At 45.4% G+C, this 27,173-nt stretch overlaps 1 protein-coding gene across 3 annotated transcripts in view; it reads left to right on the top strand.

Annotated features, from left to right (window-relative positions):
- The first annotated feature begins 3,415 nt into the window (after positions 1 to 3,415).
- LOC135906851 (sodium-coupled monocarboxylate transporter 1-like) overlaps positions 3,416 to 27,173 on the top strand; it is an 80,300-nt gene continuing 56,542 nt past the window's right edge. The window contains exons 1-4 of one of the 3 annotated variants that reach the window (XM_070538526.1): positions 3,416 to 3,651; positions 8,435 to 8,478; positions 9,222 to 9,371; positions 10,507 to 12,083. In XM_070538526.1, the coding sequence (XP_070394627.1) occupies positions 11,745 to 12,083 (339 nt within the window). In that variant the 5' untranslated portion in view covers positions 3,416 to 3,651; positions 8,435 to 8,478; positions 9,222 to 9,371; positions 10,507 to 11,744. The remainder of the gene's footprint in view (positions 3,652 to 8,434; positions 8,479 to 9,221; positions 9,372 to 10,506; positions 12,084 to 27,173) is intronic. The other 2 variants (XM_065438457.2, XM_065438458.2) reach the window with 2 other exon arrangements.

Raw genomic sequence — 27,173 nt, forward strand, 5'->3', positions numbered from 1 at the left:
TTTTATTAATGTCACCTAGAACATCGGCTATTTCCCTTTGCTCTCTGATCCACACACGTTTCTTCTGTCAGGTAAGCATAATATTTTTCGTTCCATCGCTCTTTGCGTGCTCCTTAATTTGTTATCGATCTTCATTGTTAACTTCCAAGTTCCTGCCCCATATATAAACCCCGCTAGAATACAATGTTTGTACATATTTCTTTTTAACGTGAATGGTAAACTCCCAGTCAGGATTTGGTAATAGCTGCCTGTGAATTACCTTCTCATGATGAGAGTCCCCTGTGATTATACCACCTACAAATTCAATTGCGATGAAACTTGCATCGCAACAAGTCAAGCATTTTATAAACTCTTCTTGACGTCTGCTCTCAGAAGGAGTTTACGCGCCTACGGCGTTCTTCCTCTTATATTATAGCTGTATGCCACCGCCTCAACGATGACAGGCTTCATCCTGCAATGCTGTGATGATGATATGTAGTGTTTATTGGCGCAAGGGCCAATCCTGCAATGCTGTGAATGTATAATCGTCTGACAAAGTACACATTTGCATATACTTTGCTTTGTAAATGTTCCTGTAGGCTTAAAAATAATCAAATGATTACCTTTACTTTGTCGCGTTTAGCCGTGCCGGCTCTCCACTTATTGCTGTAGCCCGCGAACACATTGAACTGATCCTTTTGCATGAAATGAATGCATTTGGACACTTGTATAAACTTGTACCACAGTTTCTAACCTAATTTAGCACAGGCCGTATAGTCGTACACATGGCCTAGCGGGTGATGTAAGGAAAACAATAGGCGGTAATCACAATGCGAGAATGACAGCGTGTCAGAAACAGGGTGAAATTTTGATGGCATCTGGAGAGGTTACGCTAGCGACAGGCTTGGCACGCTACTCCAAACGATACGATGAGGGGTGAAGGTGCGGTAGCGAGTGAAAAAGTAAATCTGGAGGATCCTCAAGCTTCCTCTTTAAAAAGTGGAATGCGAGAGCATTCAAAGATCCCTGACTGCTTCTCACGCTTCCCGACGACTGCAGCTTATGTAACCATACTGTTTGCCGAGAAGCGCTGGCGGCGAACGCTATGCACGAAGGCGAGCTTTTTGGTAGAAACGCGGCCTCTTGCGCGGGCCGATCCCGGAGGTGTGCACAGCCACGCAAAAGTATTCTATCATTTTCAAATTTCCTTTATTCTTTCACGCTTTTGATATTTCAGTCTGAGATGATTTACTATAAAAGACATGCGCTGCCGGTGTTTTGCTTCATCACATTTGTTTGTGGGCTATAATTCTCAAAATTATTAGGGAAAGCTTTGTCAAGAACGTATGACAAGGTACGAGCAACTTTCGTAATATAATGGTGTGGTAACATCCCCCACATATACCGAATGTCATACAGCAAGGCATGGCATAAACATGTACCTAAATATACAAGGAAACATTCGCTCACGGGGACGCCGGCGTCGGACGCCAACGCCGACCTCAGATTTTCTGCGACACGGGGGCTTTAACGCTATCGCGTTAGAACGCTATGCGAGGTTAAATTTAACTCTACCAAACTAGTTGTACAGAAAACACGACCACACACACACACACACACACACACACACACACACACACACACACACACACACACACACACACACACACACACACACACACACACACACACACGCACGCACGCACGCACGCACGCACGCACACACACACACACACACACACACCACACACACACACACACCACACACACACACACACACACACACGCACACAAACACACACGCACAAACAAATGCGCGTGCACTAGCACGTATATACACAAGTTAATTATTAGACAGTTTTAGTACTGCGTCATGACGATACGTACGCAGCACGCAAGGGCTTTGCGGAACGTAGGAGCGCGTGTCGCGTGGGGCTTTTAGTACTGCGAAATGCCTACGTACGTAAGAGGGCGAGCGTTAGACGCCGGGCGCGTCGGAGCGTATGGCCGCGTCCACCAGTACGTCGAACCGTCGGCGAAACTAGACGCTGTTGATCTCGCTAACGTGATGTAACGTGTGGGCGCGTTACCGCTTCATCGGACTACATTTAGGCCTTTAAGAGACTACTTTTAATGCGGATATAATGCACGAATCATATCGAGAAAAATAAAAAAACGAGTACTTGCTTTCTCAGGCTGGCACGGTCATTTGCGACAAACTGCGCCAAAAGCAGGTCGAGCCTTTCGCGCAAACAGCACACACTGAACACTTCCTCAAAAACAAAGTTCCTATTTTTGCTATGCATTCCCAACGTGCAGGGTCTGGGAATGCCTTCTGCGCGTTCACTTCACGCAGCAAAGCCAAATCGTAGGCCATTGAAAGTACCGCCTTCCGCGAGTCGCCTTTGACGCTGCCATCTTGGGAAACTCTTTTGTCTCGCGCTCTCCCGAACAAACGAGAACCACGAGAGCAGCACGCAAGGCTCCCTACGTACGCACGCAAGAATCGGATGCGTGCGTACGCAACGGCCGCGTACGTATCTCGTACCGTTTGTGTTGCGTTCTGCACATGCGCAGTTTGCAGAACGCAGCGATCTTACGTACGCAACGCCGTTGCGTACGCTACGTACGCAGTACTAAAACTGTCTATTTACAGAGTGGCATTGAGGCCAGAATTGCATAGAATTGCTATAACTTCCTACGTTGGGCACTATTATGAGCCAGGGCACTGCCACGCTCTGAGAACTTCCCGCACCTCAAGTCGAAAGTTGTGTCGCGAGTTCAAAGCTTTCCTCAAGACAGCCCATGAAGTCGCAAAGCATCTGCAAACACACAAGAAGCGGTCAGTATGCAGGAACACACACAAGCACCATCGGGGCATCACCACCTAACGCATTTTCTATTAACGACATACCAGTATGCACGAAAGCGGAAAGTAATTAAGAACAAAATATACGCCACCGAAGAATTGTCAGGTATATAAGCATCAAATCTGACATTATTCGAAAACTTCCCGGTGATGTGACCACACTTGTAAAGGCTGTTCTCACTTTCAGGACACTGGTTAGCTGAGCAACGGATTCTTGCGCACTCACGATTGAAGCACACTTTGCAGGCACGAATAAGGAAACAAGACATACAAAGGGAACCCTCTGTGTCGTCGCGTTTCCCAGCACATTGCTATCCGTCGAGTCGCATCTCCTTGGCATCCTTGTTTTCTTTTTATGCACAGCCCACAGGTGACTCTCGAAGAAGGGCGGGAAAGGGTCAGGGTGCGCGCCGCTATCAACTGTTTATATGGCATCCTGCGGTGCGCTAATGACCCCGCGCTGTTGGCGGCATTTTGGCAAGCTCTTTCCTTTCTCGCTGGCGGGTCGGGCGATAGCGACTGACCACAGGCGCGCACCAACACCTGTCCCTTGGTCCATCGCGTCGGCCTTGCCCCGTTACCCTCCCCCCTCTTTCGAGGCGCGGACTCCTTGTCGCGCGCCGGGAGGATGTGGCCAATTCGGTTGCTCGTGCGACTCGGTCGTTAGTTCTGTCAGCGACCTTCGTTCGTCTGGGACGTCCCAGACACCACCTCGGCTCCATAGGCGTCGAGCGAGGAACCATCGAGAGCACCCATCGACCCCGAAAATAAAGAAGCTGCCAGGAGCAGTCGTCAGTCTCAAGGTATGCCCATGCTTTTATTTGTACTTTTTTATTTCGTATTGCTTTTTTTAACATTATCAACCGGCGTCGTTGGTACATGTTCGATTTGTTGGTTGATTCGTGTGGTGTGACGTCCCAAAGCAACTCTGGTGCTATATGAGACAGGCAGTAGTGTAGGGCTCCGGATTAATTATGGCCCCCTGGGTTTCCTTAACTGAGCACCTAAATTTAAGTACAAGAGTGTTCTTCAATTTCACCCCCATTGATACGCGGCCAGGAATTGAATCCATTACCTCGTCCACAGCACCAGGGCGCTATAGCCACTGGACTCACCCTACCGAACTAGTTGTATAGAAAACACGATGCTAAATGTCACTTCGTTTGCCCTTAATTTCATATCCACTGAAACTGTTGAAACAGCTCTGAATCACTCGTGGTCACTCGAGCAGCTCGAACTGCGCTTGTCAATATGAGAAAACTTTTTTTTGCGTGTGTGCGTGTGGGGTACCTGGCAAACTATGAAGCTCATTAGATTTCATTCTGTCACACGATTCGACAAAATGACTGCCCCGTGAAAGCAAAAAAAATATCTCAATCTTGCCGTTAAGGACTCTCGACAGCTAACTCGTCTTTGCATTATGTTCTACACCTATATAAAAACTCACACTTCAGTGCTGTGCGCTGAACGCAATTCTGAAAGAAATGTTTATCTTAGCAGATGTCCCAATATACAGCTCTTAGCAAGGCCACTCCTATATCCAAGTTTTGGTCCTGCCACCAACAGTTTTATGTACACACAGGGCATCTGCATTATAGCAGGCTGTCATTTTACCGCGTTTACTGGCACCCCGTGGGAATCTGTTTCTGTGGGTGACCACAAACACGCAATACAGTTGAAGTGGTAGAATGTTATTTACAATATTCTCAGAAAATGGCGAGAAACGATACACTGCGGTGTGCAAGAATGCATTTCTGTAAAGGTAATGCACAGTACTGTGCAACATTATAGCACATCAGTGGTACATAACATAGAGTAAAGCACACTGACGACAACATCACCGAGTGCACATTGTGGCCGTCTACATCGCGCTGCAGTTTTGCACTCAAATAGCATAAAAGCAGGACGCTAATTAACTTGCGTAACATTATCGCAGGTCCCAGACTTCCTGCAGAATACACAAGCATTAAACTCTCACCATCTTAATTTTGACGATTGCAAACGGGCCCTTCTAGAAAATTAAAGTGTCAGTTGATCACATACGCATTTTCACAAAGCCCTTAAAGGCAGGAACGATGGGCTCCCGAGATGAAAAGAAAAGAGGGCCGATTTATATTCGTTGTATCACTTCAAGCAACTTCACATCTTAAATGTCTGCTATGACAAACCAGCACTTTCACCAGAGGTCCTCGCCTTCAGTCTCCACGTGTCAAGCCTACCGGATTAGTACGCAAGCTGGTTACGGTGTATCTCGCAATCGCGTTTCTCTTACGGCTCGTATAAGTGCACGTACCACTATAGCGTCCTGTCCAAACCAAACGAATGTCCTTTCTACAAAGGATACCCATAAACTACAATATGTTGGTTTGCAGTAATGAAGCGCAACTCGTCAGCGTTAACCAGATACACTGAAGTGACCCGCCGGGGTACCCCCAGGGGCTACGGTGTTGCGCTGCTGAGCTTGAGGTCGCGGGTGTGATTCCGGCCACGGCGACCACATTCCGATGGTGGCGGAATACGAAAATGCTCACGTATCGTGCATTAGGTTCACCCTTAAGAACTCAAGGTGGTAAAAATTAACCCGGAATCCCCCACTGAGGCATACTTATTGTCCTACGGTTTGGTGGCATTGGCACGTAAAACGCCTGTATATATATATATATATATATATATATATATATATATATATATATATATATATATATATATATATATATATATATATATATATATATATATATATATATATAGATAGATAGATAGATAGATAGATAGATAGATAGATAGATAGATAGATAGATAGATAGATAGATAGATAGATAGATAGATAGATAGATAGATAGATAGATAGATAGATAGATAGATAGATAGATAGATAGATAGATAGATAGATAGATAGATAGATAGATAGATAGATAGATAGATAGATAGATAGATAGATAGATAGATAGATAGATAGATAGATAGATAGATAGATAGATAGATAGATAGATAGATAGATAGATAGATATAGAACTCGCGCGTCGTAAAGTACGCGGTGAACCTGCAGGCCTTACTTCGATATATTGAAGTTGAAGCGTTGGTCGAATACCGCTAGTTCCAACATCGCGATGTCAAATTATCTCCACGGAGCCTGACCTACCTGCAGATCCGACATGTTAACACACCTCGTCAAAGAAATTCCCTGGAGATAATGTTTTCCTTGTAACTGTAATAAAGGTTAATGTGCTTCAAAAGAAGATATCGATGTGAAAAAAGGTCGTGTTGGATAATATTTCTTTATGACATGTTACGTGGTTCATTTCGATACCGTTTACAGTGCTTCTGAGGCTTTCCAATGCTCAGCTAAAAAGTTTCGTTCGATACTTTACAACCGACTAAGCTTAGAATCTTGAACCTAGATAGAGAGAACCGGTGCATGAAAGCACCAAGGTTTCAGTGGTTCTTGAGCGAGACGTCTCTAACAATAGATTCGCGACACATGTTTCGTTCCTAGAAAATAACAGTTGTTGAGACACACTTACATTCTACTCCCGACCACACTGTCTCGTCCTCTCAGTATAAAGTTTTGCACAAAATTTTCTGACAAAGACTATCGCCATCTAAAGAAAGGTTGGTGCACGAAGCCCATGCTGAGCGCCCATCATGACCTTTCGGAACGAAAAAAAAATCCAGCAGTTTGCGAATCTGCAGGCTGTCTTCACTTTGCTGTTCCTCACGCACCCCTACTAGACTAGAACATTAATCCTCCTGAAGCTATACTGGACAATTCGCTACACAAGGCAAAGCAAAACTGCAGAAATGTCAAAATGCCCAAATGTCACAGACAAAAAAAAAGTCACGGCATATACTGCTAGAAAATTCTATTATACTGAATATACAAGCCTAACATGTCGTTTCGATTCAGAACCTGGGCATGTGCCGCATAGATTTGGTATAAGGCCCAGTAGAAATTACTATCTACTGTACAGGTGTTCAATAACGCCAGAAGTACCACGCAGGCTGAGACATGTTATCTCGTTACCCTCATTGCTTTCTCTCAGTGAACGTAGAAAAAATTACGCAATACAACATTATTTACATAACATATAACCGTCGCTATGCTTAGTATATCCAAGGGGCCAGTGATTATATGTTGTATTTTTTCTAACTGCACACGTCCTATATACGCCAAACACAGAAGCTGGCAAGCAGGCAACAGAAACGCAATATGTCACGACGCATCTGTTATGGAAAGGGTTCTTCAGACCAGTGTAGTAACATGTCATGGCTACAAGATTTGCATACCCACCTATTTGCACGCATGGTGCATGTATACTGCATGCTTTCTTCTAACGGCACGTGTGCCTGCGCCCCAGTTGCAGCACCCGCGTCCTCGCAACCTTTTGTCCTCGTAAGTTCGGAACCCCGCGTACGAAAACCTGATAAGGTTGTCCGGATGCTGTCAATGAAGGAGATGGTCTCTCATGTCGCACACGTGACAAGCGATCTTCTTGCGACAGCGTGAGGTTGCGAACGGCGTTCAAGCCATAACACTCGCCTTCGCAAACACAAGTGCCACTTGCGCTGCCGCTTTCCGCATTTGCGAAACGTTGCCTTTTTCGAAGGCGCAACCTCAAGCACCCGTTGACGCCAAAGGACCTTCGTCACAAGCGTCAAGCATAACGCGCTCACTACACGAGGTGTAGCAGGACCATAACCAAACGCTACTAAACGAGGCGCGATCAGATATGTCGCTCGTATTTCTTTCATAGACGCCGCGCAGTGTCGGAGCGTATACTATGCTGCGACGAGCGAGACGCCACGTCAATCGACCATGTCACTGAACTCAATGGTGCAATACATATCAGTTAGGGGAATGGCCATTGCGAAAGGCAAGCGATTGAGGCAATGCAGTCGCAATGCTCCTTGGGTCACGTGAACTGCAGTTTGAAAAACAAAATAGAAGGAGGTACGTGGCTGCTTTCTGTTCTCTTTAGCAAAAGCAATTTCTTGCTACTCAAAAGGGAACTATAATAGCTTAAGTTTGTAAAGAGGTCTATCGTCTGATCCAGGAAGACGCGTCCACGCAGAGAAAATCTTTGTATGGCATTGTAACATTAAAGGATGAAACACCTAAGGAAGATTTTATTGACTTATTCAATTGTTGGTTTGTTCTAGCTTCGCGGAACAGAGTTACAAACACTAGCTGGAGTATAACTTGGTTGTAATTTTCCTGCCTACGGGATCCTTTATGGCCCCTAAATGTCGGCTATAATCACACCACTTTACACTTTTACGACGAAGTATACAGTTTACGGTCTAGTCTCCCAACGGCTTCCTCTAGAGCGCCCCCCTTACCCTCCATCACCCGTCTTCATACAGTTCCCTTTCAAAGTAAAAAGCAGACGAAGAAGCTGCTCCTCGTGCCAGTGCTATATTTTAAGCTGCTCCAGAGCGTCGCAAAAAAGATGACGTATGGTTTCCCATAAGAAATCCCCTAATCGAAGAGGTAGATATTATTTGCACAACATGATTCCCAATGTACAGCCATGCAAATCTTGAAGTCGCGCAAAATAATTTTTTTCTTCGCTTTCATTATTTCAGGTAACTTACCGCGACTGCTGAATTAAAGGCAGACAAGGCACAAGGTATGTCCATTATTAAGGACCTCGAGGTCGACAATAATTATTAAACACAAATCTCTCAAATATAACACAAGATATATAGGCATTCAACGTATTAATTTCCATCAAGAGGTCGCCATTAAGTATTTCAGGACAGAAGTGCCTGGAACGCCAATGCATTGTGTGGCACATTCAGTGATCGGTCACTTAATTACACATCAGGGGCCGAATTCACAAATATTTTCGTTAGTAAATGCTCTTTGCCATTGGCCGGCCGCATTCGCTAATGATATGTCCAGTGTCAGGACTGAATGGAATTTTTTCTTGAGAACCATTCCAGTGTAAGAGCTTCTTATGTGTACGGACCCAGAGGCCAAATTTACAAAGCTTTTTTGTTCGTATGTGTTATTTGCCATTGGCAAGTCGCCTCCGGTAATATGTCCACCATCAGTATTGGCTGCGATTTGCTCTTACGCGGAAATGTTTCGTAAGACGCATGTCTACTAATAATCTAGAAAGGATCATTGGCGGAAGCAGGCGGCCAATGGTACACAGTGCTTACGAATTTCTTTCCCCTTTTTTTTAAGCGAATAGCTTTCTTTGGCTCCCTAGCCCGTTTTCACAGTCATTGCCCGGCGTGCGACCATTTGTGACTATCAATGCAATTTCTGTAAGGCCACACACGTCATCGAACTCACTGCAATTTCCTTCCCTCCTCTCTCTCCCTGTTATCTTTGTTTTCCCCCTTTCCCATTCCCCCTGTGTAGGGTAGCCAACCGGACGTGATTCTGGTTAACCTCCCTGCCTTCTTCTTATCTCTTTCCCTCCCATTGCCCGGCGGTCGGATTTTCATCCCCTGATCCAAAGGCACCGATGCACAGGGCAGCTAGCTGCCCTCCAGCAACCGATCTGCACAGGTCATTCGTCGCCGAACGCCTAGTAGTAAAAGCTTTTTTAGATGCACGTACCATCGCGGGAGCGGGTTTTGGGCGGTTTACATTCTGTGCTGGAGCGCTCGAGAAGGACAGCGCCCTCCTTCACTCCCACTGCCCTCTACCGGTGTGGCGGCAGCGGGAAAGGAGGATGGCAGTAGGCTTCCACGTCCTCGCTCGCGCCGCTGGATACAAGGCACACACATCACGAGTCGGCTTGCATGCGTACAGCCACCTACAATGCACCGCTACGCATCTGCTGGTTAATAACTGTTTTCTACCGAATTGCGCAACATCAAGAAACGCTTCCTAAATATTCTCGCCGCAACAAATTTGCGTCTTTAAGCGTTACATTCATTTGCTAAAGCGAGTAGCTTTCTAGAAGCGTTCGGGTATACTCGCTTACATTGAAATTTATTGTCGATGGTTGCAGCACAATTATTAGTTTTCTTTTTTTTTGACCACGCGATTTGCATACGGCACATTATGTTTAAAGAAATGCGTGCACTCCTTCTTCGGAAAGAGGCTGCACAAGTGGCCTGCGCAACTTAGCGCCCACGATTAACTGTTCGTAATTTATAGGCTGGTCTGTCGGCATCCCGGCTATTATATGCACTTTCTGTTTTGTGGTGTTTGTCCCTGGACCCAGCCTCAGCAGTTAGCGGGCATCCACTGCACGCAAGCATTATTTTCCGCTATTCATGCATATTCTTTCTTTTAGTGCACGCGTCTTTTTCAGATTTATCACAAACACGCTGTTAGATATGTGCACTTGGCTACAAAGGTTTCTGAATAACAGACTCCGTTAAAAATTTGTCGCACTCAATGCCTACACACGAGAATGACAATGTGAAGCGTAAGCTTCCTCAAAGCACAGCGCCTGTGAAATCCAGAGGGCGCCGAAGATAAAAGAATATGCCAATTTTTCCTGACTTCCTTGCCCCGAAAACTGTTTGAGCACAGTGCAAACTAAAGTGCTGAACACAGTGTAGAACACAGTGCAAAACACAGCGCAGTAAACGGTGCAGAACAGCGCAGAACAGCGCAGAACAGTATTCAACCCATTTTGCCTAAGAAATGTTCACGCCTTCTCAAAATCTACGCTTTGTTGTTGTTTCAGTTGATCGAGAACTCATGTTGGACTTCACGACAAGTCATCCGAAAACATTGTCACTGGTGGCTACTGTGTGAACAAAGTGTGGACGGAGTGGCGGTTCCAACATTACTGCCATTTGGTCGAAGCTAAAAGAAGAACAAATTGTGTCCAGGCTAATCGCTACGCAACCGTGAGTCTGGTGGGAATGGTAGTGGATCGTCTGCTGCTTTGTGGCATCAGAGTAACGTGGAACATTGAGTTGCTTACACTGAAAACTAAGCTGCGAACGCTTGTATCCTGACTGCGAAAAAAGAAACAGATAAGAGAACAGGAAGCGATAGCGTTGACAACCCTGCAGAAACCCACACAGTGAAAGTCTGGAGCCTGTGACTAGAAAGGCGCCCGCCTTTGAAGACGCACAATAACAGGCGAAGGCGCAAAGGACCAAACGCAGGAAGCAAGGGGAAGTGACACTTAATTAACAGAGTCGCGAAAACGCGAGGGTTAAGACAAGCGAAGGAGGTCGATTCGCTCAGCTACCTAGGCAACTGAGATAAACAAAAGCTCCGGGAACACGAATGACTCGAGATACGCGCACGGCTCGGCGCTAATGTATGCAGAAGGAATCGCCGAGCAACGGCAATAGTCCAAGACACCCCTTCCTGAGATAGTGGCACTCTAGACGAAATCTAGGCATAAAATCCCGCGAACGCAGAAGGCAGCCGCGAGATTACAACAAGACCACCGAGACAGTAAGCAAGGAGTTCCAAACAGGACAGTGAAAGGGTAAGGCCGGCCTCTATACCAAGACATTGGAGAAAAGGTAAAGGGAGCCACTGAGACTACACGCGAATGCGCCAGATCATAAGGGAAGTAAGGCTGGAGCACCCAACAGCGAACTCTTTCTAGGTGGAAAGAACAGCGAAAGGAGCTGGAGAGATTACTGAATAGTCACTGAAATACGCGCGGGTTAGGCCGAATCGGAATAACAGTAGTGAAGTCATCGCTGTATATTAAGGCTGGTCGGCGCGTATGCAGACCGAGTGAAAACGGAGGCGAAGTCTCACGAATAAAGCATCCCCAAGAACGCACTCATCGGGAACTTCAGGGCCGGACGGGGTAAAAAGAATCAGTTCTTGAGTGACAGACGGCGAAAGCACATAGACAGAGCGTGAAATAGGGTCTGCTTACACAACAGCCTCCTTAAGGCACGCCATTTGCTAAAGAACGCAGCAAAACTGTCACCACAAGCGAACTACAAGATGGCGGCCGCTCACTTTGCCGTGCTGGACTACGTCGTGCTCGTCGGTTTCCTGGTGCTGTCTGCCGGCATCGGCGTGTTCTTCGCATGGCACGACCGCCGGGCAAAGTCCAACAAACACTTCCTGACTGGAAATAGGGAGCTCAGCTGGCTGCCGGTGTCCATGTCGATGATGGCCAGCTTCCTCTCTTCCATCGCTATCCTCGGACTTCCGTCGGAAGTGTTTCTGCGCGGCTCGACCATCTGGACTGGTGCTATATCTTCCAGCCTGGCTGTCCTTGTGGCGGCTTTCGTGTTCCTGCCCATGTACTACAAAATGGATATCACCAGCATCAACGAGGTAAGTAAACGCTGTCACTCTGTTCATGTTTTAACGATGAGTATCGCCTCTTAGTCGGATGGGGACAAGTGCAGCGAAATATTACTTGAGCATTTTTTTTATGAAAGGATAGTCGCACTGATGCTATCTTGGCAAAGCCGCAGGACTGGCAATGCGGCAAGTCTTTTTTTTAGCAGTCTTTAAACATCACGTAAGCCAATGACGTGTGCACCTGGTAGTTGTCGGCGTAAGTCCGAGTACACCCCCTCAGAGATAGCTCCTGCGCGCCGCGTGCCACCGCAGAAACCGCCTTGTCTTGGAGGCCTTGCCGAGGAGCCACGCGCTCTAGTCATGCGTCACTTCCGGCGAGCGTAATGGCGGCGTTTTCTTTTTCCCAGTTCCAGTATCAAAAGCGACTGTTCTTGCGAGCTGTTCAAGACGCTCCCGCTCGTATTTCTAACATGAAATTTTGCACTGAGGCTTCTCTACGTCTACACCGTACAATTTTTACGCTGTCCAAATTTTCGTTGCAGCTAACCTTGAAAGATAGAGAATAATTGTGATAGTGGAGGTGACTGAACACTGTCTTCTTCAGTTGTTAACACATGTGATTCGATATGACTTCGATATGATATTCGGTGGAAGGAAGGAACGAAAAAGTGTAGAATGAAAGGCAGGGAGGTTAACCAGTTTAGCTCAATCGATTTGCTACCCTACACATGGGAGCGGGATGTGGGGATGAAGTATGGGGAGGAAAGAGAGAGAGAGCACACAGCACAACACACACATCGTCAGTTACAGTCCGTCACTCTTGCGTGGTACGTGACATGACTGTCACAGCCGCTTGTCCAAGCGCGTCTCTTTCAAAAATTTCAAAAACCAAAGTAGTCCCTTCGTCGCTTTCAGCTGCGATATCTTCTGTTGGCGACATGTGAAAATCGTTTCAACTGACAATGGTCTATTGTCAAGGTGCGCTAGAACGAACGCCAGGGACTGTCTCTGAACATTATGTTCAGGACACTCCCACAGAATGTGTTCTAGCATGAGTGGCCACAGCTCTCTACATAGACCACGCTGCACCAGCTAACAATCCACAGACGCCGCAAGCGGAACGTCGCAGTGGTCAGCACACCAGACGAAGAACTAGCGGCAAGACTGCAGCAGATCAAGTCTATATGCCTGGAAAACAAGCAGTACGAGGTTCAGGGCTATGTGGCTGCTCCAGATGCCTCCTGCAAAGGAGCCATATCCAGCATAGAAAAGAACACCACGCCGACAACGCTGATGACGAACATCCGATCCCCGATGGCTCAGGTCCGGCATGCAAGAATGATGGGAAATTCAGTCACGGCCATCATCGCGTTCTCTGGCATTCGGGTTTCCCGGCACACCTACTATTACGGAGCACAATACAGGTGCTACATTCATAAACCCTGGCAGCAGCTGTGCTGCGTGTGCCTCTCCACGGGTCATCGAGCGGATGTTTACCCAACCCCGGATAAACCCCGGTGTACTGAATGCGGAAATTCCAACCCCTCCGAAGGATATGATTACGCGCTGAAATGTTTCCATTGTGGCGGAGAATACCCGCCACTGGCTCCCGATGTCCAGTGAGGCAACGAAAACCCTTTAACAAGAGGCACGTGTTCTGAGAGCAGCAGAAAATGGCGCAGCAACTACTCCAGTACGACAAGAAGTCCAGCAAGGTGACGATATTCAACGTTGCGGCACCTACCACTACTGGTGCAACAGGTGGTCGTCCCCGCAACTGATCCCGGGGACACAGCCAGTCCCATGCAAATTCACAGTAGGTCCAGGGGCCGCAGACCGTCCAAGGACCAGAAGCAACCACGTGGTCGCAGCCGATGTGGGAGCCGCAGCCAGACGCAGCAGGAACAGCTACCGAAAGAACTTCAGGCCGCGTGGACGAAAACGCCCGACCAGCACACCAGGAAAGTGACAACGGAGAAAATGACAACTGTGAGTTGTTCAGCGCCGTTTTCCCCTCTTTCCTCCACCTCCGTTCACACCGCAAACAAACAAACAAACAAACAAAACAAACTATCTCCTGCACAGACGATTCCACTCACCCAGGCACCCACACTCGCAACTGAGAAACTCCCTCCCAATCACTGCACCAAACAAGAGGTGTGCGAAATGATAAAGGAAATGGCGACTGTTTTTAAAGTGGAGATGCAAAAAAAAGAAACGAAGGAAGAAATTATGGCCGATGTCAAGCACATGCTTGACAGAAGTAAGGGTAGCCCTACAAGGCATAAGACGTAACACGGCGCCCAAAGCAGACGGCCTTCACTATGCACTACTACGCAACTTACACGATCAGGCCATACAGCAACTCACTGCATACTACAACGACAATTGGAAAAACGGAACGCTTCCACAGGAATGGCGACTCGCCGATATTACCTTAATTCCGAAATCCGAGAAACCACTGTCCCTCCAAAATCTCAGACGCATTTCCCTGACTTCGTGTATCGGCAAACTCTTCGAGCACGTAGTTCTAGTGCGCCTCCAGCATTACCTCGAAGCGAACCAAATGTTCCCCAATGCCTTATTCAGCTATCGACCAGGTTTGTCTCTGCGCAGGACATACTCCTACAACTTAAGGAGGATGATGTGGGTGGTCCGAGTAAAGCTCAAATAAGAACAATTCTGGCGTTGGACCACAAGGGGGCCTTCGACCACGTCTCACGTGACCTCATTCTAGACAATCTTGCATCCTCCCGATGTGGAAAATGCATCTGTGACCATGTCCAAGCCTTTTTCTCTGACCGCACACCCACCATCGGCGTAAGAGAAATTTGGTGAGATATAAAACTTTCCGGCAGAGGGACCCCCCAGCGTTTGAGCTTTGAGTTTATTGAACGTCACATGGGGTGGGCTACATATGGAGAAAGATATACAGAAATAGGCCCCTGAGTGTGAACACTGCAATGGGACCTCTAGTTAAAATATGCATAAAATAGTACAAAATAACAGAAGCAATTAGCGAATTGTAGGCATGCAATACAAGGAAACAGAATCAATTACGAAATACAAGCAAACAATTCATACAAATACAGGGAGTTTGCAAGAATAGGAAGTAACGAACAGAAGAACTAATCAAAATTGAATAACACATGTAAATAAGTGAGTAAATAAGCGAAGGTCACATATGCAATCAATAAAAATTGAACACTAATAAATCACACCACAAGAAGATACTTAATGAACATAAATAAGAATACACGAAATTCACTGGAGAGGAGAAAGAAGGAATGACAACGATCGCCATATAGACTGACTACTCACTTATGAACAGGCGAACTGAACGTTTGAAAATAATTAATGAGGACGAGGTTTTAGCCTCCAAAGTTAGATTATTCCACACTTTGATGGCACTGAAGCTTACAGTATTTTGTCCGTAAGCTTCAGTGCGAGTCCTAGGCAGTAAAATATTATTATTGTATTATTAGAGTTAGTAGTAAATTTCTTTCCTATAATATAAAGAAGACTTGGATTACGCATGATGCGGTAGGCCATAATAGATTTTAAAAATAATATTTCAAATAGGAAGGATATTTAATAAGGAATACAGTGGAGTCGAGTGAGCGCGATATGTCCTGTTGGTAATAAAAACGGAGTGACTGGTTGGATATGTTCTAGTGGGCGTAAGTAAGTTTTATATGTAAAGCCTCATGACTCCATACAATAGGTCACATGACAATGAATGAACGCAAAATAGAGCGAAGTTAGAGTACGGAGCGCGAAATATTGACGAGCTTCGTTAAGAACACAAATGCCGTAGGCTGTTTTCCTTTTTATTTGATTAATGTGCGCATTAAAGTTTAAAAACAGTGAAGTTCGAACCGAGAAATGCGCATTGATTAGATGTATATATTGCATAGCTATTGGCATACACCGGGAGGAAGTTACATTGTTTTCAAACCTAGAACTGAAAATAACAAACTTTGTCTCAGATGGATTAATAGCAAGCTTATTTTTATGGTACCAAATAGTAACGCTCTGCAAATCACTGTTTATCTGGGAAGTTAAGGCCGGAATGGAGTTATCTGAAGTGAAAATGGTGGTGTCATCAGCGTATAGTAAGCATTCGGTGTGTGTTGACAAACAGTCTGATAGGTCATGTGTTGATGAGGAATAGGAGAGGGCCTAACATAGCCTTGTGGGACCCCTATGTTGATCGTCTTGGTGTCAGAAAGCACGCCTGAAATAGATACAGTCTGAGTACGATTAAGTAATTAGAAATCAGTTCTTGCAGCGAGCCAGTTAAACCATAATAAGAGCGTTTGTCCAAGAGAATAGAGTGATTGATCGAGACAAAACAAGACTGAAGTCAATGAAGACTCATCCAAGGAACTTGCCGTCATCAATTTTGTTCTGATGTTTTCAGTAATTGCAGCCAACGCGAGATTAGTGGAGAGCCCCTGGCGAAATCCAAACTGATGTGGCGATAGTAGCTGAAATTTGTTGTGGCAGTTTGTAAGACGTGTGGAAAATAACCTTTCAGCAACCTTACTAAAAAAGGAATAATAGTGATGGGCCTATAATTATTCATGACTAATCAATCGCCTTTCTTATATAAATAGGTATTATCTTCCTTTTCTGTAGTTCAGAAGAAAAAATAGGGTGCTTAAAGATTAAATTGACAATATGAGCAAAGATAGGAGCGATGATGATGTCCTTTATTTGCCTAGCGGGTATGTTGTCAAGTGCAGCGCCAGTTGTTTTAAAATTCGAGATCGTATTGCGAACCTCAGTAGGAGTGGTTCGGAAAAGATAAAAGGATTGAAAAGAACGACGACTGTCACTAGAGTAAGAGTGCCCTGATTGTGTTGTGATAGAAGAACATTCGCTGAAAGCAATTGCAGTGGTATCAGAAGTGCGAAAGGTGTTTCTATCATGGCAGAGTTCCGTAATACCAGTTACGGAGCTAATTTTACTTAGAAATGAATTTAGTATACGCCACTGCTTTCCTGTATTCTTACCGGCTTTAATTATTACGTGTTCATAGTAATCCCGTTTCGCTTTTCTTAATAGTAGGCTCAACGTATTGCTATATTTTTGCATGGCACTTTTAAAGACAGATTACAAGGCTTTTTCTTCGATTTACTGTACAGCTTGTCTTTTTGTCGTAAACAAGTAAGAAGACCTGGAGTTAGCCATGGGTTTAGGGGAGATGAATGCTATCTTCGGCACAAAACGTTAAAGATTGAGGAAGTTAAAGCATCAGATATGAACGAAGAAAATTCGTTGTAGGCAGCCTGAGGTTCTGTGCAGGTAATGACGTGAGACCAGACTATTGTAGCTATTGAATAGGTGAACTTTTTTTTTGTCAAAGAAGGATTTGGAAAAGCAAGTATTCGGAGGAATGGCTACGCGCCGAAAACGAAGCGCTACATGGAAGTGGTCAGTTATATTGGCAAGGATGACAAAAGCCTCGGCAGAAGTAAGTAAATTTGTTAAAGCGTGATCAATTAAAGTACCAGAAATGTTGCCAATACAGCGAGTTGGATCGTTCAAGAGCGAATCAATACCACATCCAAGAAAAATACCTTTATAAATATTAGAACCCCAGCATGAATCATCCAATAAGTGGATATTGATGTCGGAATATTGATAATATTGATGTTCGGTTTTCTGACCCATCCTGTTCAACGTGGCGATGCAAAGCTACCACCGATCCTGGACAAACTTCTATACGTGCAGCACGCCCTGTACGCCGATCATGTAACAATCTGGGCAACCACAAATTCGGACGGCGCCATTCAGGGCGCACTACAGGAATCAGTAAATATAGTACAAGAGTATGCAACAGCCTGAGGACTCACCTGCGCAGCTGAGAAGTGGGAGTTCCTGCTTATATTTAAAAAAAAGACGCAATAGGGCCTATATTCCACGAACCATCACACTGCATCTCAATGGCAACCTTATTCCAAAGGTAGACAGACTACGTGTGCTACGGCTTTACAAACAACATGACGGGAAGGCCACACGTACCCTACACATACTCCACCAACAAATCACCCTAGTAACGCACGCGATAAAGCGCATTACAAGCTGCCGACAAGGACTCCAAGAAAAAGATGTACTCCGAATAGTGCAAGCCGTCATAATTAGCACATTAACCTACCGCCTCCCCTATCACAACCTGACTCAGACCGACACCCACCAGATGGACACCCTCCTCCGTACAGCACTAAAGGCAGCGCTGGGACTACCCCAACATGCGTCCATGAAGCTCCTATATAGTACGACTAGGGGTGCACAACACCATCCGCGAACTAGTCGAATGCCATCTTAACAGCCCATTACAACGACTCCAAAAAACAATGCAGGGGTGCCTAGGATACCAAACACCAAAAACCCCACAACAGGAAAACCGCACACTTCTTGCGCTTAGCATTCGGATCGAAATTCACCTAGCCCCAATTCCGCAGAATATGCACCCTGAGCGTCATAAAGGCCGAAGAAAGGCAAGAACACAAGCATTGGCTCGACTCTTTGGCGATGACACATTGGACACACTGGTCCTACACAACAACGTGGCCCGGTAACCACAGAGACGTGCCCGATGTCTAGTCGTACTAGATAGTAGAGACATTCTGAGGGATCCGGCCACGCTCAACGCTATGGACAGTGGCACGGTGGAAGAGGCTGCTATCGCCCTAGCCATCGTACACGCTTCAACCATACCGGTACCGGATGGACCCATCCCAATGGTCACTCATTCACAGATCACCTGCAGGACTATGGCACAAGGGACGGTGACACCCTACAAACACCGCATCCTTACATCTTAACAGCCCACAGTGTTACACAGTGTGCGTATCGTCTGGACACCTGGACACGCTTCTCTCCATGGTAATGAACGCGCTAATGCGGTAGCCCGAGAGCTCGCCAACCAGGCGCCATTGGAAGAGCTGTACAACGCAGACGACGCACCGACAGAACCACCGAACTACACTGAAGCTCTACAACATTACACAGACAGCAGGAGACACTTCCCCCCATTACATAATTCTCTTAACCGAGAAGACGTCGTCGCGTGGCGACAACTTCAAACTAATTCATTTCCCTGTCTCTTTCATCTTCACCTCTTCCACCCCCCGCACAATATCCCTCACACTGTCCCTACTGTGGAGCAAAGCCCACAGTATCTCATTCCACCTGGGAGTGCCCACCTCCTCCGGGTTACTCCGCTATTCCTTCGCCTTCCTCCTGAGACACTGCGCTGACCAGCTTAGACCCGCAAGAACAGCGACGGCTGATTCGGCGGCCACGCGGAGTCTCCCCACCTCAATAGAAATAATTGTCTTCTCTCTCTCTCTCTTTCTTTCTTTCTCTCGGTGGGGGCGAAATGGAAAAATGCCCGCGTACCGTGCATTGGATGCAAGTTAAAGAAAAAGAAAACAGGTGGTAGAAATTAATCCAGAGTATCCCACTATACATACGGCATGCCTCATAATCAGATCGAGGACTGTCCACATGAAACACCATAATTTAATTTTAAGATCGCGCCACTGCATGAAACAACAGGAAAATTTTGTAAATCGCCGCGCAATCATCATAATGTAACTCCTTTCAATAGGACATTTGCACACAAACACCTGTAATCGCCGCATCTTCTTAAAGATGCGCCACTAAGTCGGCAGGGATACCGATATTACATAGACAGAAACTAATTTTATTTCTTGCCTTTCTTTTTTTTGCTTTTTTGTCGAATATTTTTTTTCTTAATTTCTAAGCATATTCGCTTCTGAAGATGTAAACAGCGCATGTAGTCCTGTTTATCTCCTCCACATGCAACGCGACCGCTTCCACGGAGATAGGTGATCACCATTTCCTACAGCTGCCGCCGTGTTGTCAGCCGAGTCGGACCGGGCCGCGACATTTTACTAGTCTCCTTAAGCTTTTTATAGCAGCAACAAAACGTCCTCAGCCACAGATTACGGCGACCACCTGTTGGAGTCGGTTCAACGAATAGAATGACAGGTGGCTTCTGCTATGCACTTGCGCGCAAGCGACGTCACAGTGCTCGTGTTTACAAACATGACGGACATTTATACGGGTTGTCCAGGCTAAATTTAGCCAGAGCTTCAAAATATTTGAACGCCACGTAGCTGGACAGAACTTGGGTAATGTTTCCCATCGCTTGGAGGTACTCAGATTATATCTTGCATTCCGTCTAACTATATAATTAATCATAATTTAATAATCAACTTCTCTAATATCATATACAGATGAAAAGTGTCAATGACAAAATTGTAAAGCAACATGAAAAACTCCCGATGCAACTTTTTATTGCTCAATACGTGCTGCATAACAGTGCTTTTCCGAGCGTGAAAGAAGCCCTTGAATATACGCAAAGTGCCTCGAGCGGCCAGTCGCAAGGCAATTTTGCGCGCATTTTCAGGCTTCTTCCACGCTCCTACAAACACTTTATGTAGCACAGATTGAGCAACAGAAAGCTATATAGGGAGTCCATGTAGCTCTACAATTTTCTCATTGATACTTTTAATCTAACTATAATATTGGAGAAATTGGTTAATTAATTAAGACCAATTATCTCATTAGGCGGAATGGAAGAAATAATCTGAGTATCTCCAAACGACGACGAACAACATTACCTTGGTTCTGTCCAGCTACGTGGCATTTGCATATCTTCAAACTCTGGCTAACGTTACCTAGGACGCCCTGTATACGCTTATACCTGACAGTGGCAATCTCGAAACGCACAGGGATTCTGCTATCGTTATGACTCGACACACGTAAACTGTTCATTGTTTTTCACACAGTAACTCTCGTTACCATCTCCGCCTTCTCATACATAGTTCAAAAATGTCGCAGTTTCGCCTAAAAGGTGACATATCGATTGCGATAGCAAATGAATAGGCAGCTATACGAAGTAAGGATAGCAGATTCATCGGCCGTATCAACTTGTAAACGTTCGCTTACTAACTAAGTTAGCAAGCATGGTGTCACGCACGCATTAGCAAGCATGAACACATCTCGCTCAATAACCGCGCACACTCGCTGTCAAAACGCGGGAAGGAGGTTGCGCGACAGCAGCAGCAGAGAGCGAATTGACCTTCGTGCTACCGCTCGCTTCAATGTGTACTAAGCGGTGAGAACACAGCGCACACGAAGCTATCAGCACTTGGCGCACTTTGCTCCCATCGCAGATCGCTTTCAAGATAGAGCCCGCGCGGCCACGCCATACGCAGACGCCGCCGAAATAGAAGGTCCCCTCTCTCCCCCCCCCCTCCGGAGCCCTGCACGCGATGGAGGAAGACAGCGCTCTACTTCCCGCTTTCCTCCCTTGTCCGCGCGAGATGGAGCCACCATCGTCGGCTCACCATCGAACGCTTTCATTCGCACATGTAGCATGTGGCCAAGATGTCATATCACTTGGATTATAATTTATACGGAACATCACCGCGGCGACGACGGCGGAAAAGCGCCTGGCGTGTACATACACTTGTTATTGCAATAAAATCACGTAGGAAAAACTAACGCGACTTTACTGACGTTAATAACTTCAGTAAAGTGTTATTTTGCCTACGTGGTTCTATTTATTGAACTTTTTCACTACCGGATCCTTTGATTCAGCACTTCAATGATATATATATATATATATATATATATATATAGTAGCCCTTAAGAAGGCCGGACCCCAGACTGGACGTTGGAAAAAAAGGCAGTTTTTGGTACGTGCGTCGTCACGCTATACTACAAGTGCCTATATATAAAGAATATTTTCTCTTTAAATTTCGAGGTGCGGCTAATATCTGAGCTCGATAGTTTTCATTTCTATTGCATGCCCATTAGCGAGGCATGGGCTATGCAGACATTGTTGCGTGAATAAGTATACCATCGAGGTAATACTTCCTTGCGTAGTGCATCTGCACGTGACGTGCTCGAAAGCTCAAGGTTCGCGGCGCATCCAAAAATCAGACACGATGTCAGCGCTTTTCTAGCGCAGATGCACGCAACCATACCTAACCAGAGGGCCCAAATATGGCGCGAGGACGAATTGATTGACAGCGTCTGGTCGTCCGTTTCCTTTGCCGGTTCAATCAGCCTTGCTCTCTCGTCCGCATTTCTAGTTACCTCGCAGAGCAACGTCATCGGGGCTTGATCAGCCTGTTGCTATACACCCGTGTATCCGCCAGCACAGTTATTGTTTCTCGACCTCATTTTGAAAGTTCAGAGCTTAAGATTCTTCAAAGTTTACTTTGCCTCTCTCTTCGGCTTTTCCTGTGCTTTCTTGCCGAGCAGACAACACCTTGGCCCACTGGTTATGGGCTACAGAACATGTTAAATTGGGCGTGTACTCATTCTTGTATATATATATATATATGCTTAGTGACACATACCATTTCAGGGATATTGGACAAGAATGAGTACACGCCCAATTACTTCTATGCCTTGACCTACTTCTGTGCCGGATCCGTGATTCTATGCTTCACTGGTGTGTGCGTGTGTATATTTATATGTAACTGTATGTGTGTGTGTTCTAATGGACAAGAACTAGAGGCGAGATGCGAATCTCCGTCGCTAACGCCACTCCATTCCACCTTGCATCATTTTGTGAAACAGTTTCCGTCATTAGCATTGAGTTTTCATAAAATTCTATTTAATTTCATATATGTGATTAGCCCTGTGTCCCACATAAACATGGGATCCACCGAATTTCTCGGTTATTGCTGGTAATTGGCCGGGTGTCGACACTTTCTACGTGTGCCAGGATTACATCTGGAAAGTACGCTTGCATCGTGATTATAAATATATAGATATATAAACGAGAAGAAATGGGGTTAGCCGAGAGGCCCGATTTTTATTAGCCATATCATCACAAGCCCACCAACACTGACACCAAGGACAACATAGGGGAAATTACTTGTACTTCATAAATGAAATAAAGAAACGATATATTATGGGAAATGAAAGTGGATGAAAGAACAACTTGACGCAAGTGGGGAACGATCGCACAACCTTCGCATATATATACTGACTCACAATAAGTGACCGTGAGCATGTTTCCGTTCTCCGTAATCAAACAATAACTCACAATAGCATAGCCGCATATACGTGATCAGCTCTTGGGCATCCTTAAAGCACGCATACCTGCTAACAGAAGAGCGAGTGATATTCAGTGGTTTCATCATGCAGGAGCAACAACAAACGTGTCGCAACACATTAGATGTTACATAATGATACAAAGGTCGGCAGAAAGCGCCGTGAGTAGCCTTATTAGTGCTTGCATATCTAAAACAAAACTGCCCACGACTGCAATGCGAACTCATGCTGCCGCAACAATGCGCGTTTGGAGAGCCGGCCGAACGTACTGACCGCTAGACCATCGAGCACTTATTCGCGCTTTGTAAATATTATTTGCAATGTTTGAAGCGCACACATATTGTGAGTGCTGGTGTCTCGCTGCCGGGGCATTTGGCATGACTTGCAAGGCTAGATCCGCCTGTACCCACCACAACCAGCAGCAGCGGTAGCAGCATGCATTTCGAAGCGCGCACATTTCTGTACTGCGGCGGACGAAGACGTCATGCTGCTGTATCAGCTGCTGTATCAAGTATCATGCCGATAAATCGTGAAGATGCATCATGCTGCTGCTGTGAATGAGCACAGCACCAGAGGAATTGCTAAAGTCTGCTAATCTCTTTTTTTTTCAACAGTCATGCTGTTACGAATTTAACAATCTAATCATAGCTAATGCAGGCGCTTTGCGACAACGTTTCTCCTATTGTTGTTGTTGTTGCTGTAGTATTTCACCAGGCAGGACAAAAATGTACAAATACATTAGTGCATACATATAGACAGATATATTGTGCAGCCATATACAATGTGTCCCATATACACTATATACAGCATACACTGTACACAATGTGTCATATACAATATTGTCGCTCGACTGGCCGCTCTAAGCACTTTACGTGTATTAACAAGCTTCTTTCATGCTCGGAAAAACACTTATGTAGCACGTATTGAGCCACAGAAAGCCGCATCGGGAGTTTTTCATGTCGCTCCACAATTTTCTCATTGACACTTTTCATATAGTTATAATATATGAGAAGTTAATAATTAATTAAAACTAATTATGTAATTACACTGAATGAAAAAAGTGAGTATTTCCAAGCGACAGCAAACAACATTAACTTGGTTCTGTACAACATTGCGGCATCTGCATATTCTTAAATCTAGGTGATGATAGTTGGTACACCCTTTATATATATGCTGTGTAACAAAATGAGCAGGTGAAATTATTTTGTTGTATAATTTTCTATCGCGGACAAGACAAATTTGGCCAACGACATCTAGCGAGCTACACACGCAGACGGGGGCAGTGTTGCTGTGCTTCACAGGAACCATATCTCCTTTGGTCACAAATTATGATAAAATGTTGATACACTCGTGAAAAATGCACAATTTTATTCCAAAGTGCCGCAGTTTTTTTATAAGAAGAACTAGCTTATAGGCCAAAGCACGTGGTCAAGTTCTCCATAGGTGCTGTGTTCATCCCTAAATGAGCACAGCACTTAGAACATTCTGTCAAACAAGGTATTGCTTTCAGCGAAGTGGTTGTGCGTAAAAACACTGAGGGCACTGAACTGAAATGGATGGACGTTGACAACGCGGACGACTCAACTTACCTGTGGCGCAATGTCACAGGATCGTCTTTTCTCGACAACGCTGGTCAGGAATGGCAGGAAACAAGTCACGTACACAAATATATAAGTCTTAACTAAGCAGGATATAAAGAGCATCACTCTAAACATATTTTACACCCTTAAGGGTGTTTTAAGGGTGTTTTTTGTGGCGCGGTAGCACCCTTACCGTCAGAGCCCTAAAAACTTATAGAGGACAACAGCGGATCTCTGACGAGATGTGCGATGACAAAAGACGTAGTTGAAAACTATGTAATCATTCTCACAGCCTTGGGCGCACAGAAATATCCGACAAGAGAATTTGACAGGGAGAGATAGGAAACTCTCCTGTCGGATATTTATATGCGCTCAAGGCTGTCAGAACGATTACGTAATTTTCAACTACGTCTTTTGTTATCGCACGTCTCGTTAGAGCTCCGCTGTCGTCCTCTATAAATGTTTGTAAGGCCCTAAAGATAAGGGTGTTACAGCACTCTTAAAACGGTTGCACCCTTTGGGGTGTATATTTGTCCCCCAACAATAATCGTCATCTGCCTTGCTTGCGTTTTTTTTCCTGAAAACTCGGCACTCGCTACTTTCCTGTCAAAAATGCTGTGTCACACTGATAAGCCGCATGCCGTTCGTGACTGGAAAGTACCGGGCTCACAGCGTTAAAAAGGAAAGGCGGGCAGCACGGATGACGATTATCGTTGTGGGACAAGATACGCCCCAAAGGGTGTAAATTTTTCCAAGAGTGAGAGCGCCCAGAAAACACCCTTAAGGGTGTAAAATGTCTAGAGTGTGGAGTCATGTAAGATATAGAAAAAAAGGCTAGTGCCCCCCGAAACGGCATTTCGTCGATGGGAATCGGCGCGTCGCGCCCAACGGAGTGACGAAGTAAATTTGCCGGACTGCCGGCATTGATGCGCCAGGTCAACGCCGCATACAGCAAAGAGATAACGCAAGCTGCTCGTGGGGCCCGACTGGCGGTCACCTCGGACACGCGTCGAAAGGCAGTGGGGCGGTGACATCGACGACACAGACGCTCTTTTTCCAGCCAGTTTCGGTTTCAAAGAGCCTGCCAAGGGGAATTAATTATTCGCGTAGCTCCCGCATGAACTGCGCTACTAAAAATTTGATCGTTGGGATAGGTAGTCGAGGACGGGCCCCAAACCACTCGTTTGCTGTAGCCACCTATTGTTGATAATTAGAAAGTTAATTGCCGCAAGTTTGCTAATTACGCACGTAAGTGCGGCAAAATTGCTCTGCATCTAGAGGCCGTCAATGTGTACACTCGAACGGTAAACATAGCCTTAGCGTGATTTATGATTTTCTCACTTTAAAAATTTGGTGCAGCTAAGAATGAAAAACACCCTTTATATATATGCATCGCCGTAGAGAAATTTATTCGCGAATCCAATCGATTACACTGCTAACTTGATCGGTCATTTGTTCATTCGCTCAACCCCACTTTTAAATATTTTGACGATTTCTTCAGACTGACTGTTCAAGAAAACTTTATTCTTCTTGCATTTACCACGGCTATGTCAGCTGGTATACCCCCGAGGTAAACGGGAATTGCGTCGCGAGCGCCAATTTCTCCCTTGGTGTTTTGTTGGCTAAACTGTAGCAGAAAAAAAATGAAGAAAAAAATCAAGCATGCTGCCATGACAACGATTTTTTTTTTTTTTTTTTTGACGCGCCAGGGAGAAACAGCCTTCCGCTTGTCGTCTGCTATGCGATCGACAAGCACACGACTTTCTCTGCAGGCGCCAACAGAAACCAACACCACTCACATTTATTTTTTTAAGATTGTCTTCCTCTTTCAGATCTTGCTTTTAACACCCTTCGGCTTCTAATGTTCTTGTTCTTAAATGTGTATGCAACGCGTCTGTGTGAAAACTTATCTTTTTCTGTTCAAGATGCGCAAGCATTTTGAGCAGAAACAGAACAGAACAGAACGCCATGGAGCACGGCTATTTTGTTTCGGCAAAACATAGATATAGGCAGAAATATGGCTTATTCACTGTTTTTATTAGCACCCTATCGCACAGTAAGGCATTCAACAGACTCAATAGACAACGCAATAATGTAGATGTGAGTATCTGATTATCAGTACAAATGGGCGCATTCCGTACTGAAGTCATACATACATAAGATAGCTTCCTACAATTTTTCATGAGCTGAAAATTGCGAGAGAGGCCGTGTTTGTTTGGTGTACACAACACGACCCTAACAAATCAATTTCTGTAGCAACAGTTTCTTGCTAATAAAAAAAGATGATCAAGAGCTGGAGATCAACATCTTTCGCATGCCAGTAAAAACAACTTCCTTTTTTTATTCCATACAACGGGTGCACTTCCAAGTCAAAAAACATGCTATACCTAGTAAATTTTGTGCAAAGCTCTCCTTGTGCTAATGTGCC

The sequence above is a fragment of the Dermacentor albipictus genome, chromosome 5 (assembly GCF_038994185.2).
Source record: "Dermacentor albipictus isolate Rhodes 1998 colony chromosome 5, USDA_Dalb.pri_finalv2, whole genome shotgun sequence".
Lineage (NCBI taxonomy): Eukaryota > Metazoa > Arthropoda > Arachnida > Ixodida > Ixodidae > Dermacentor > Dermacentor albipictus.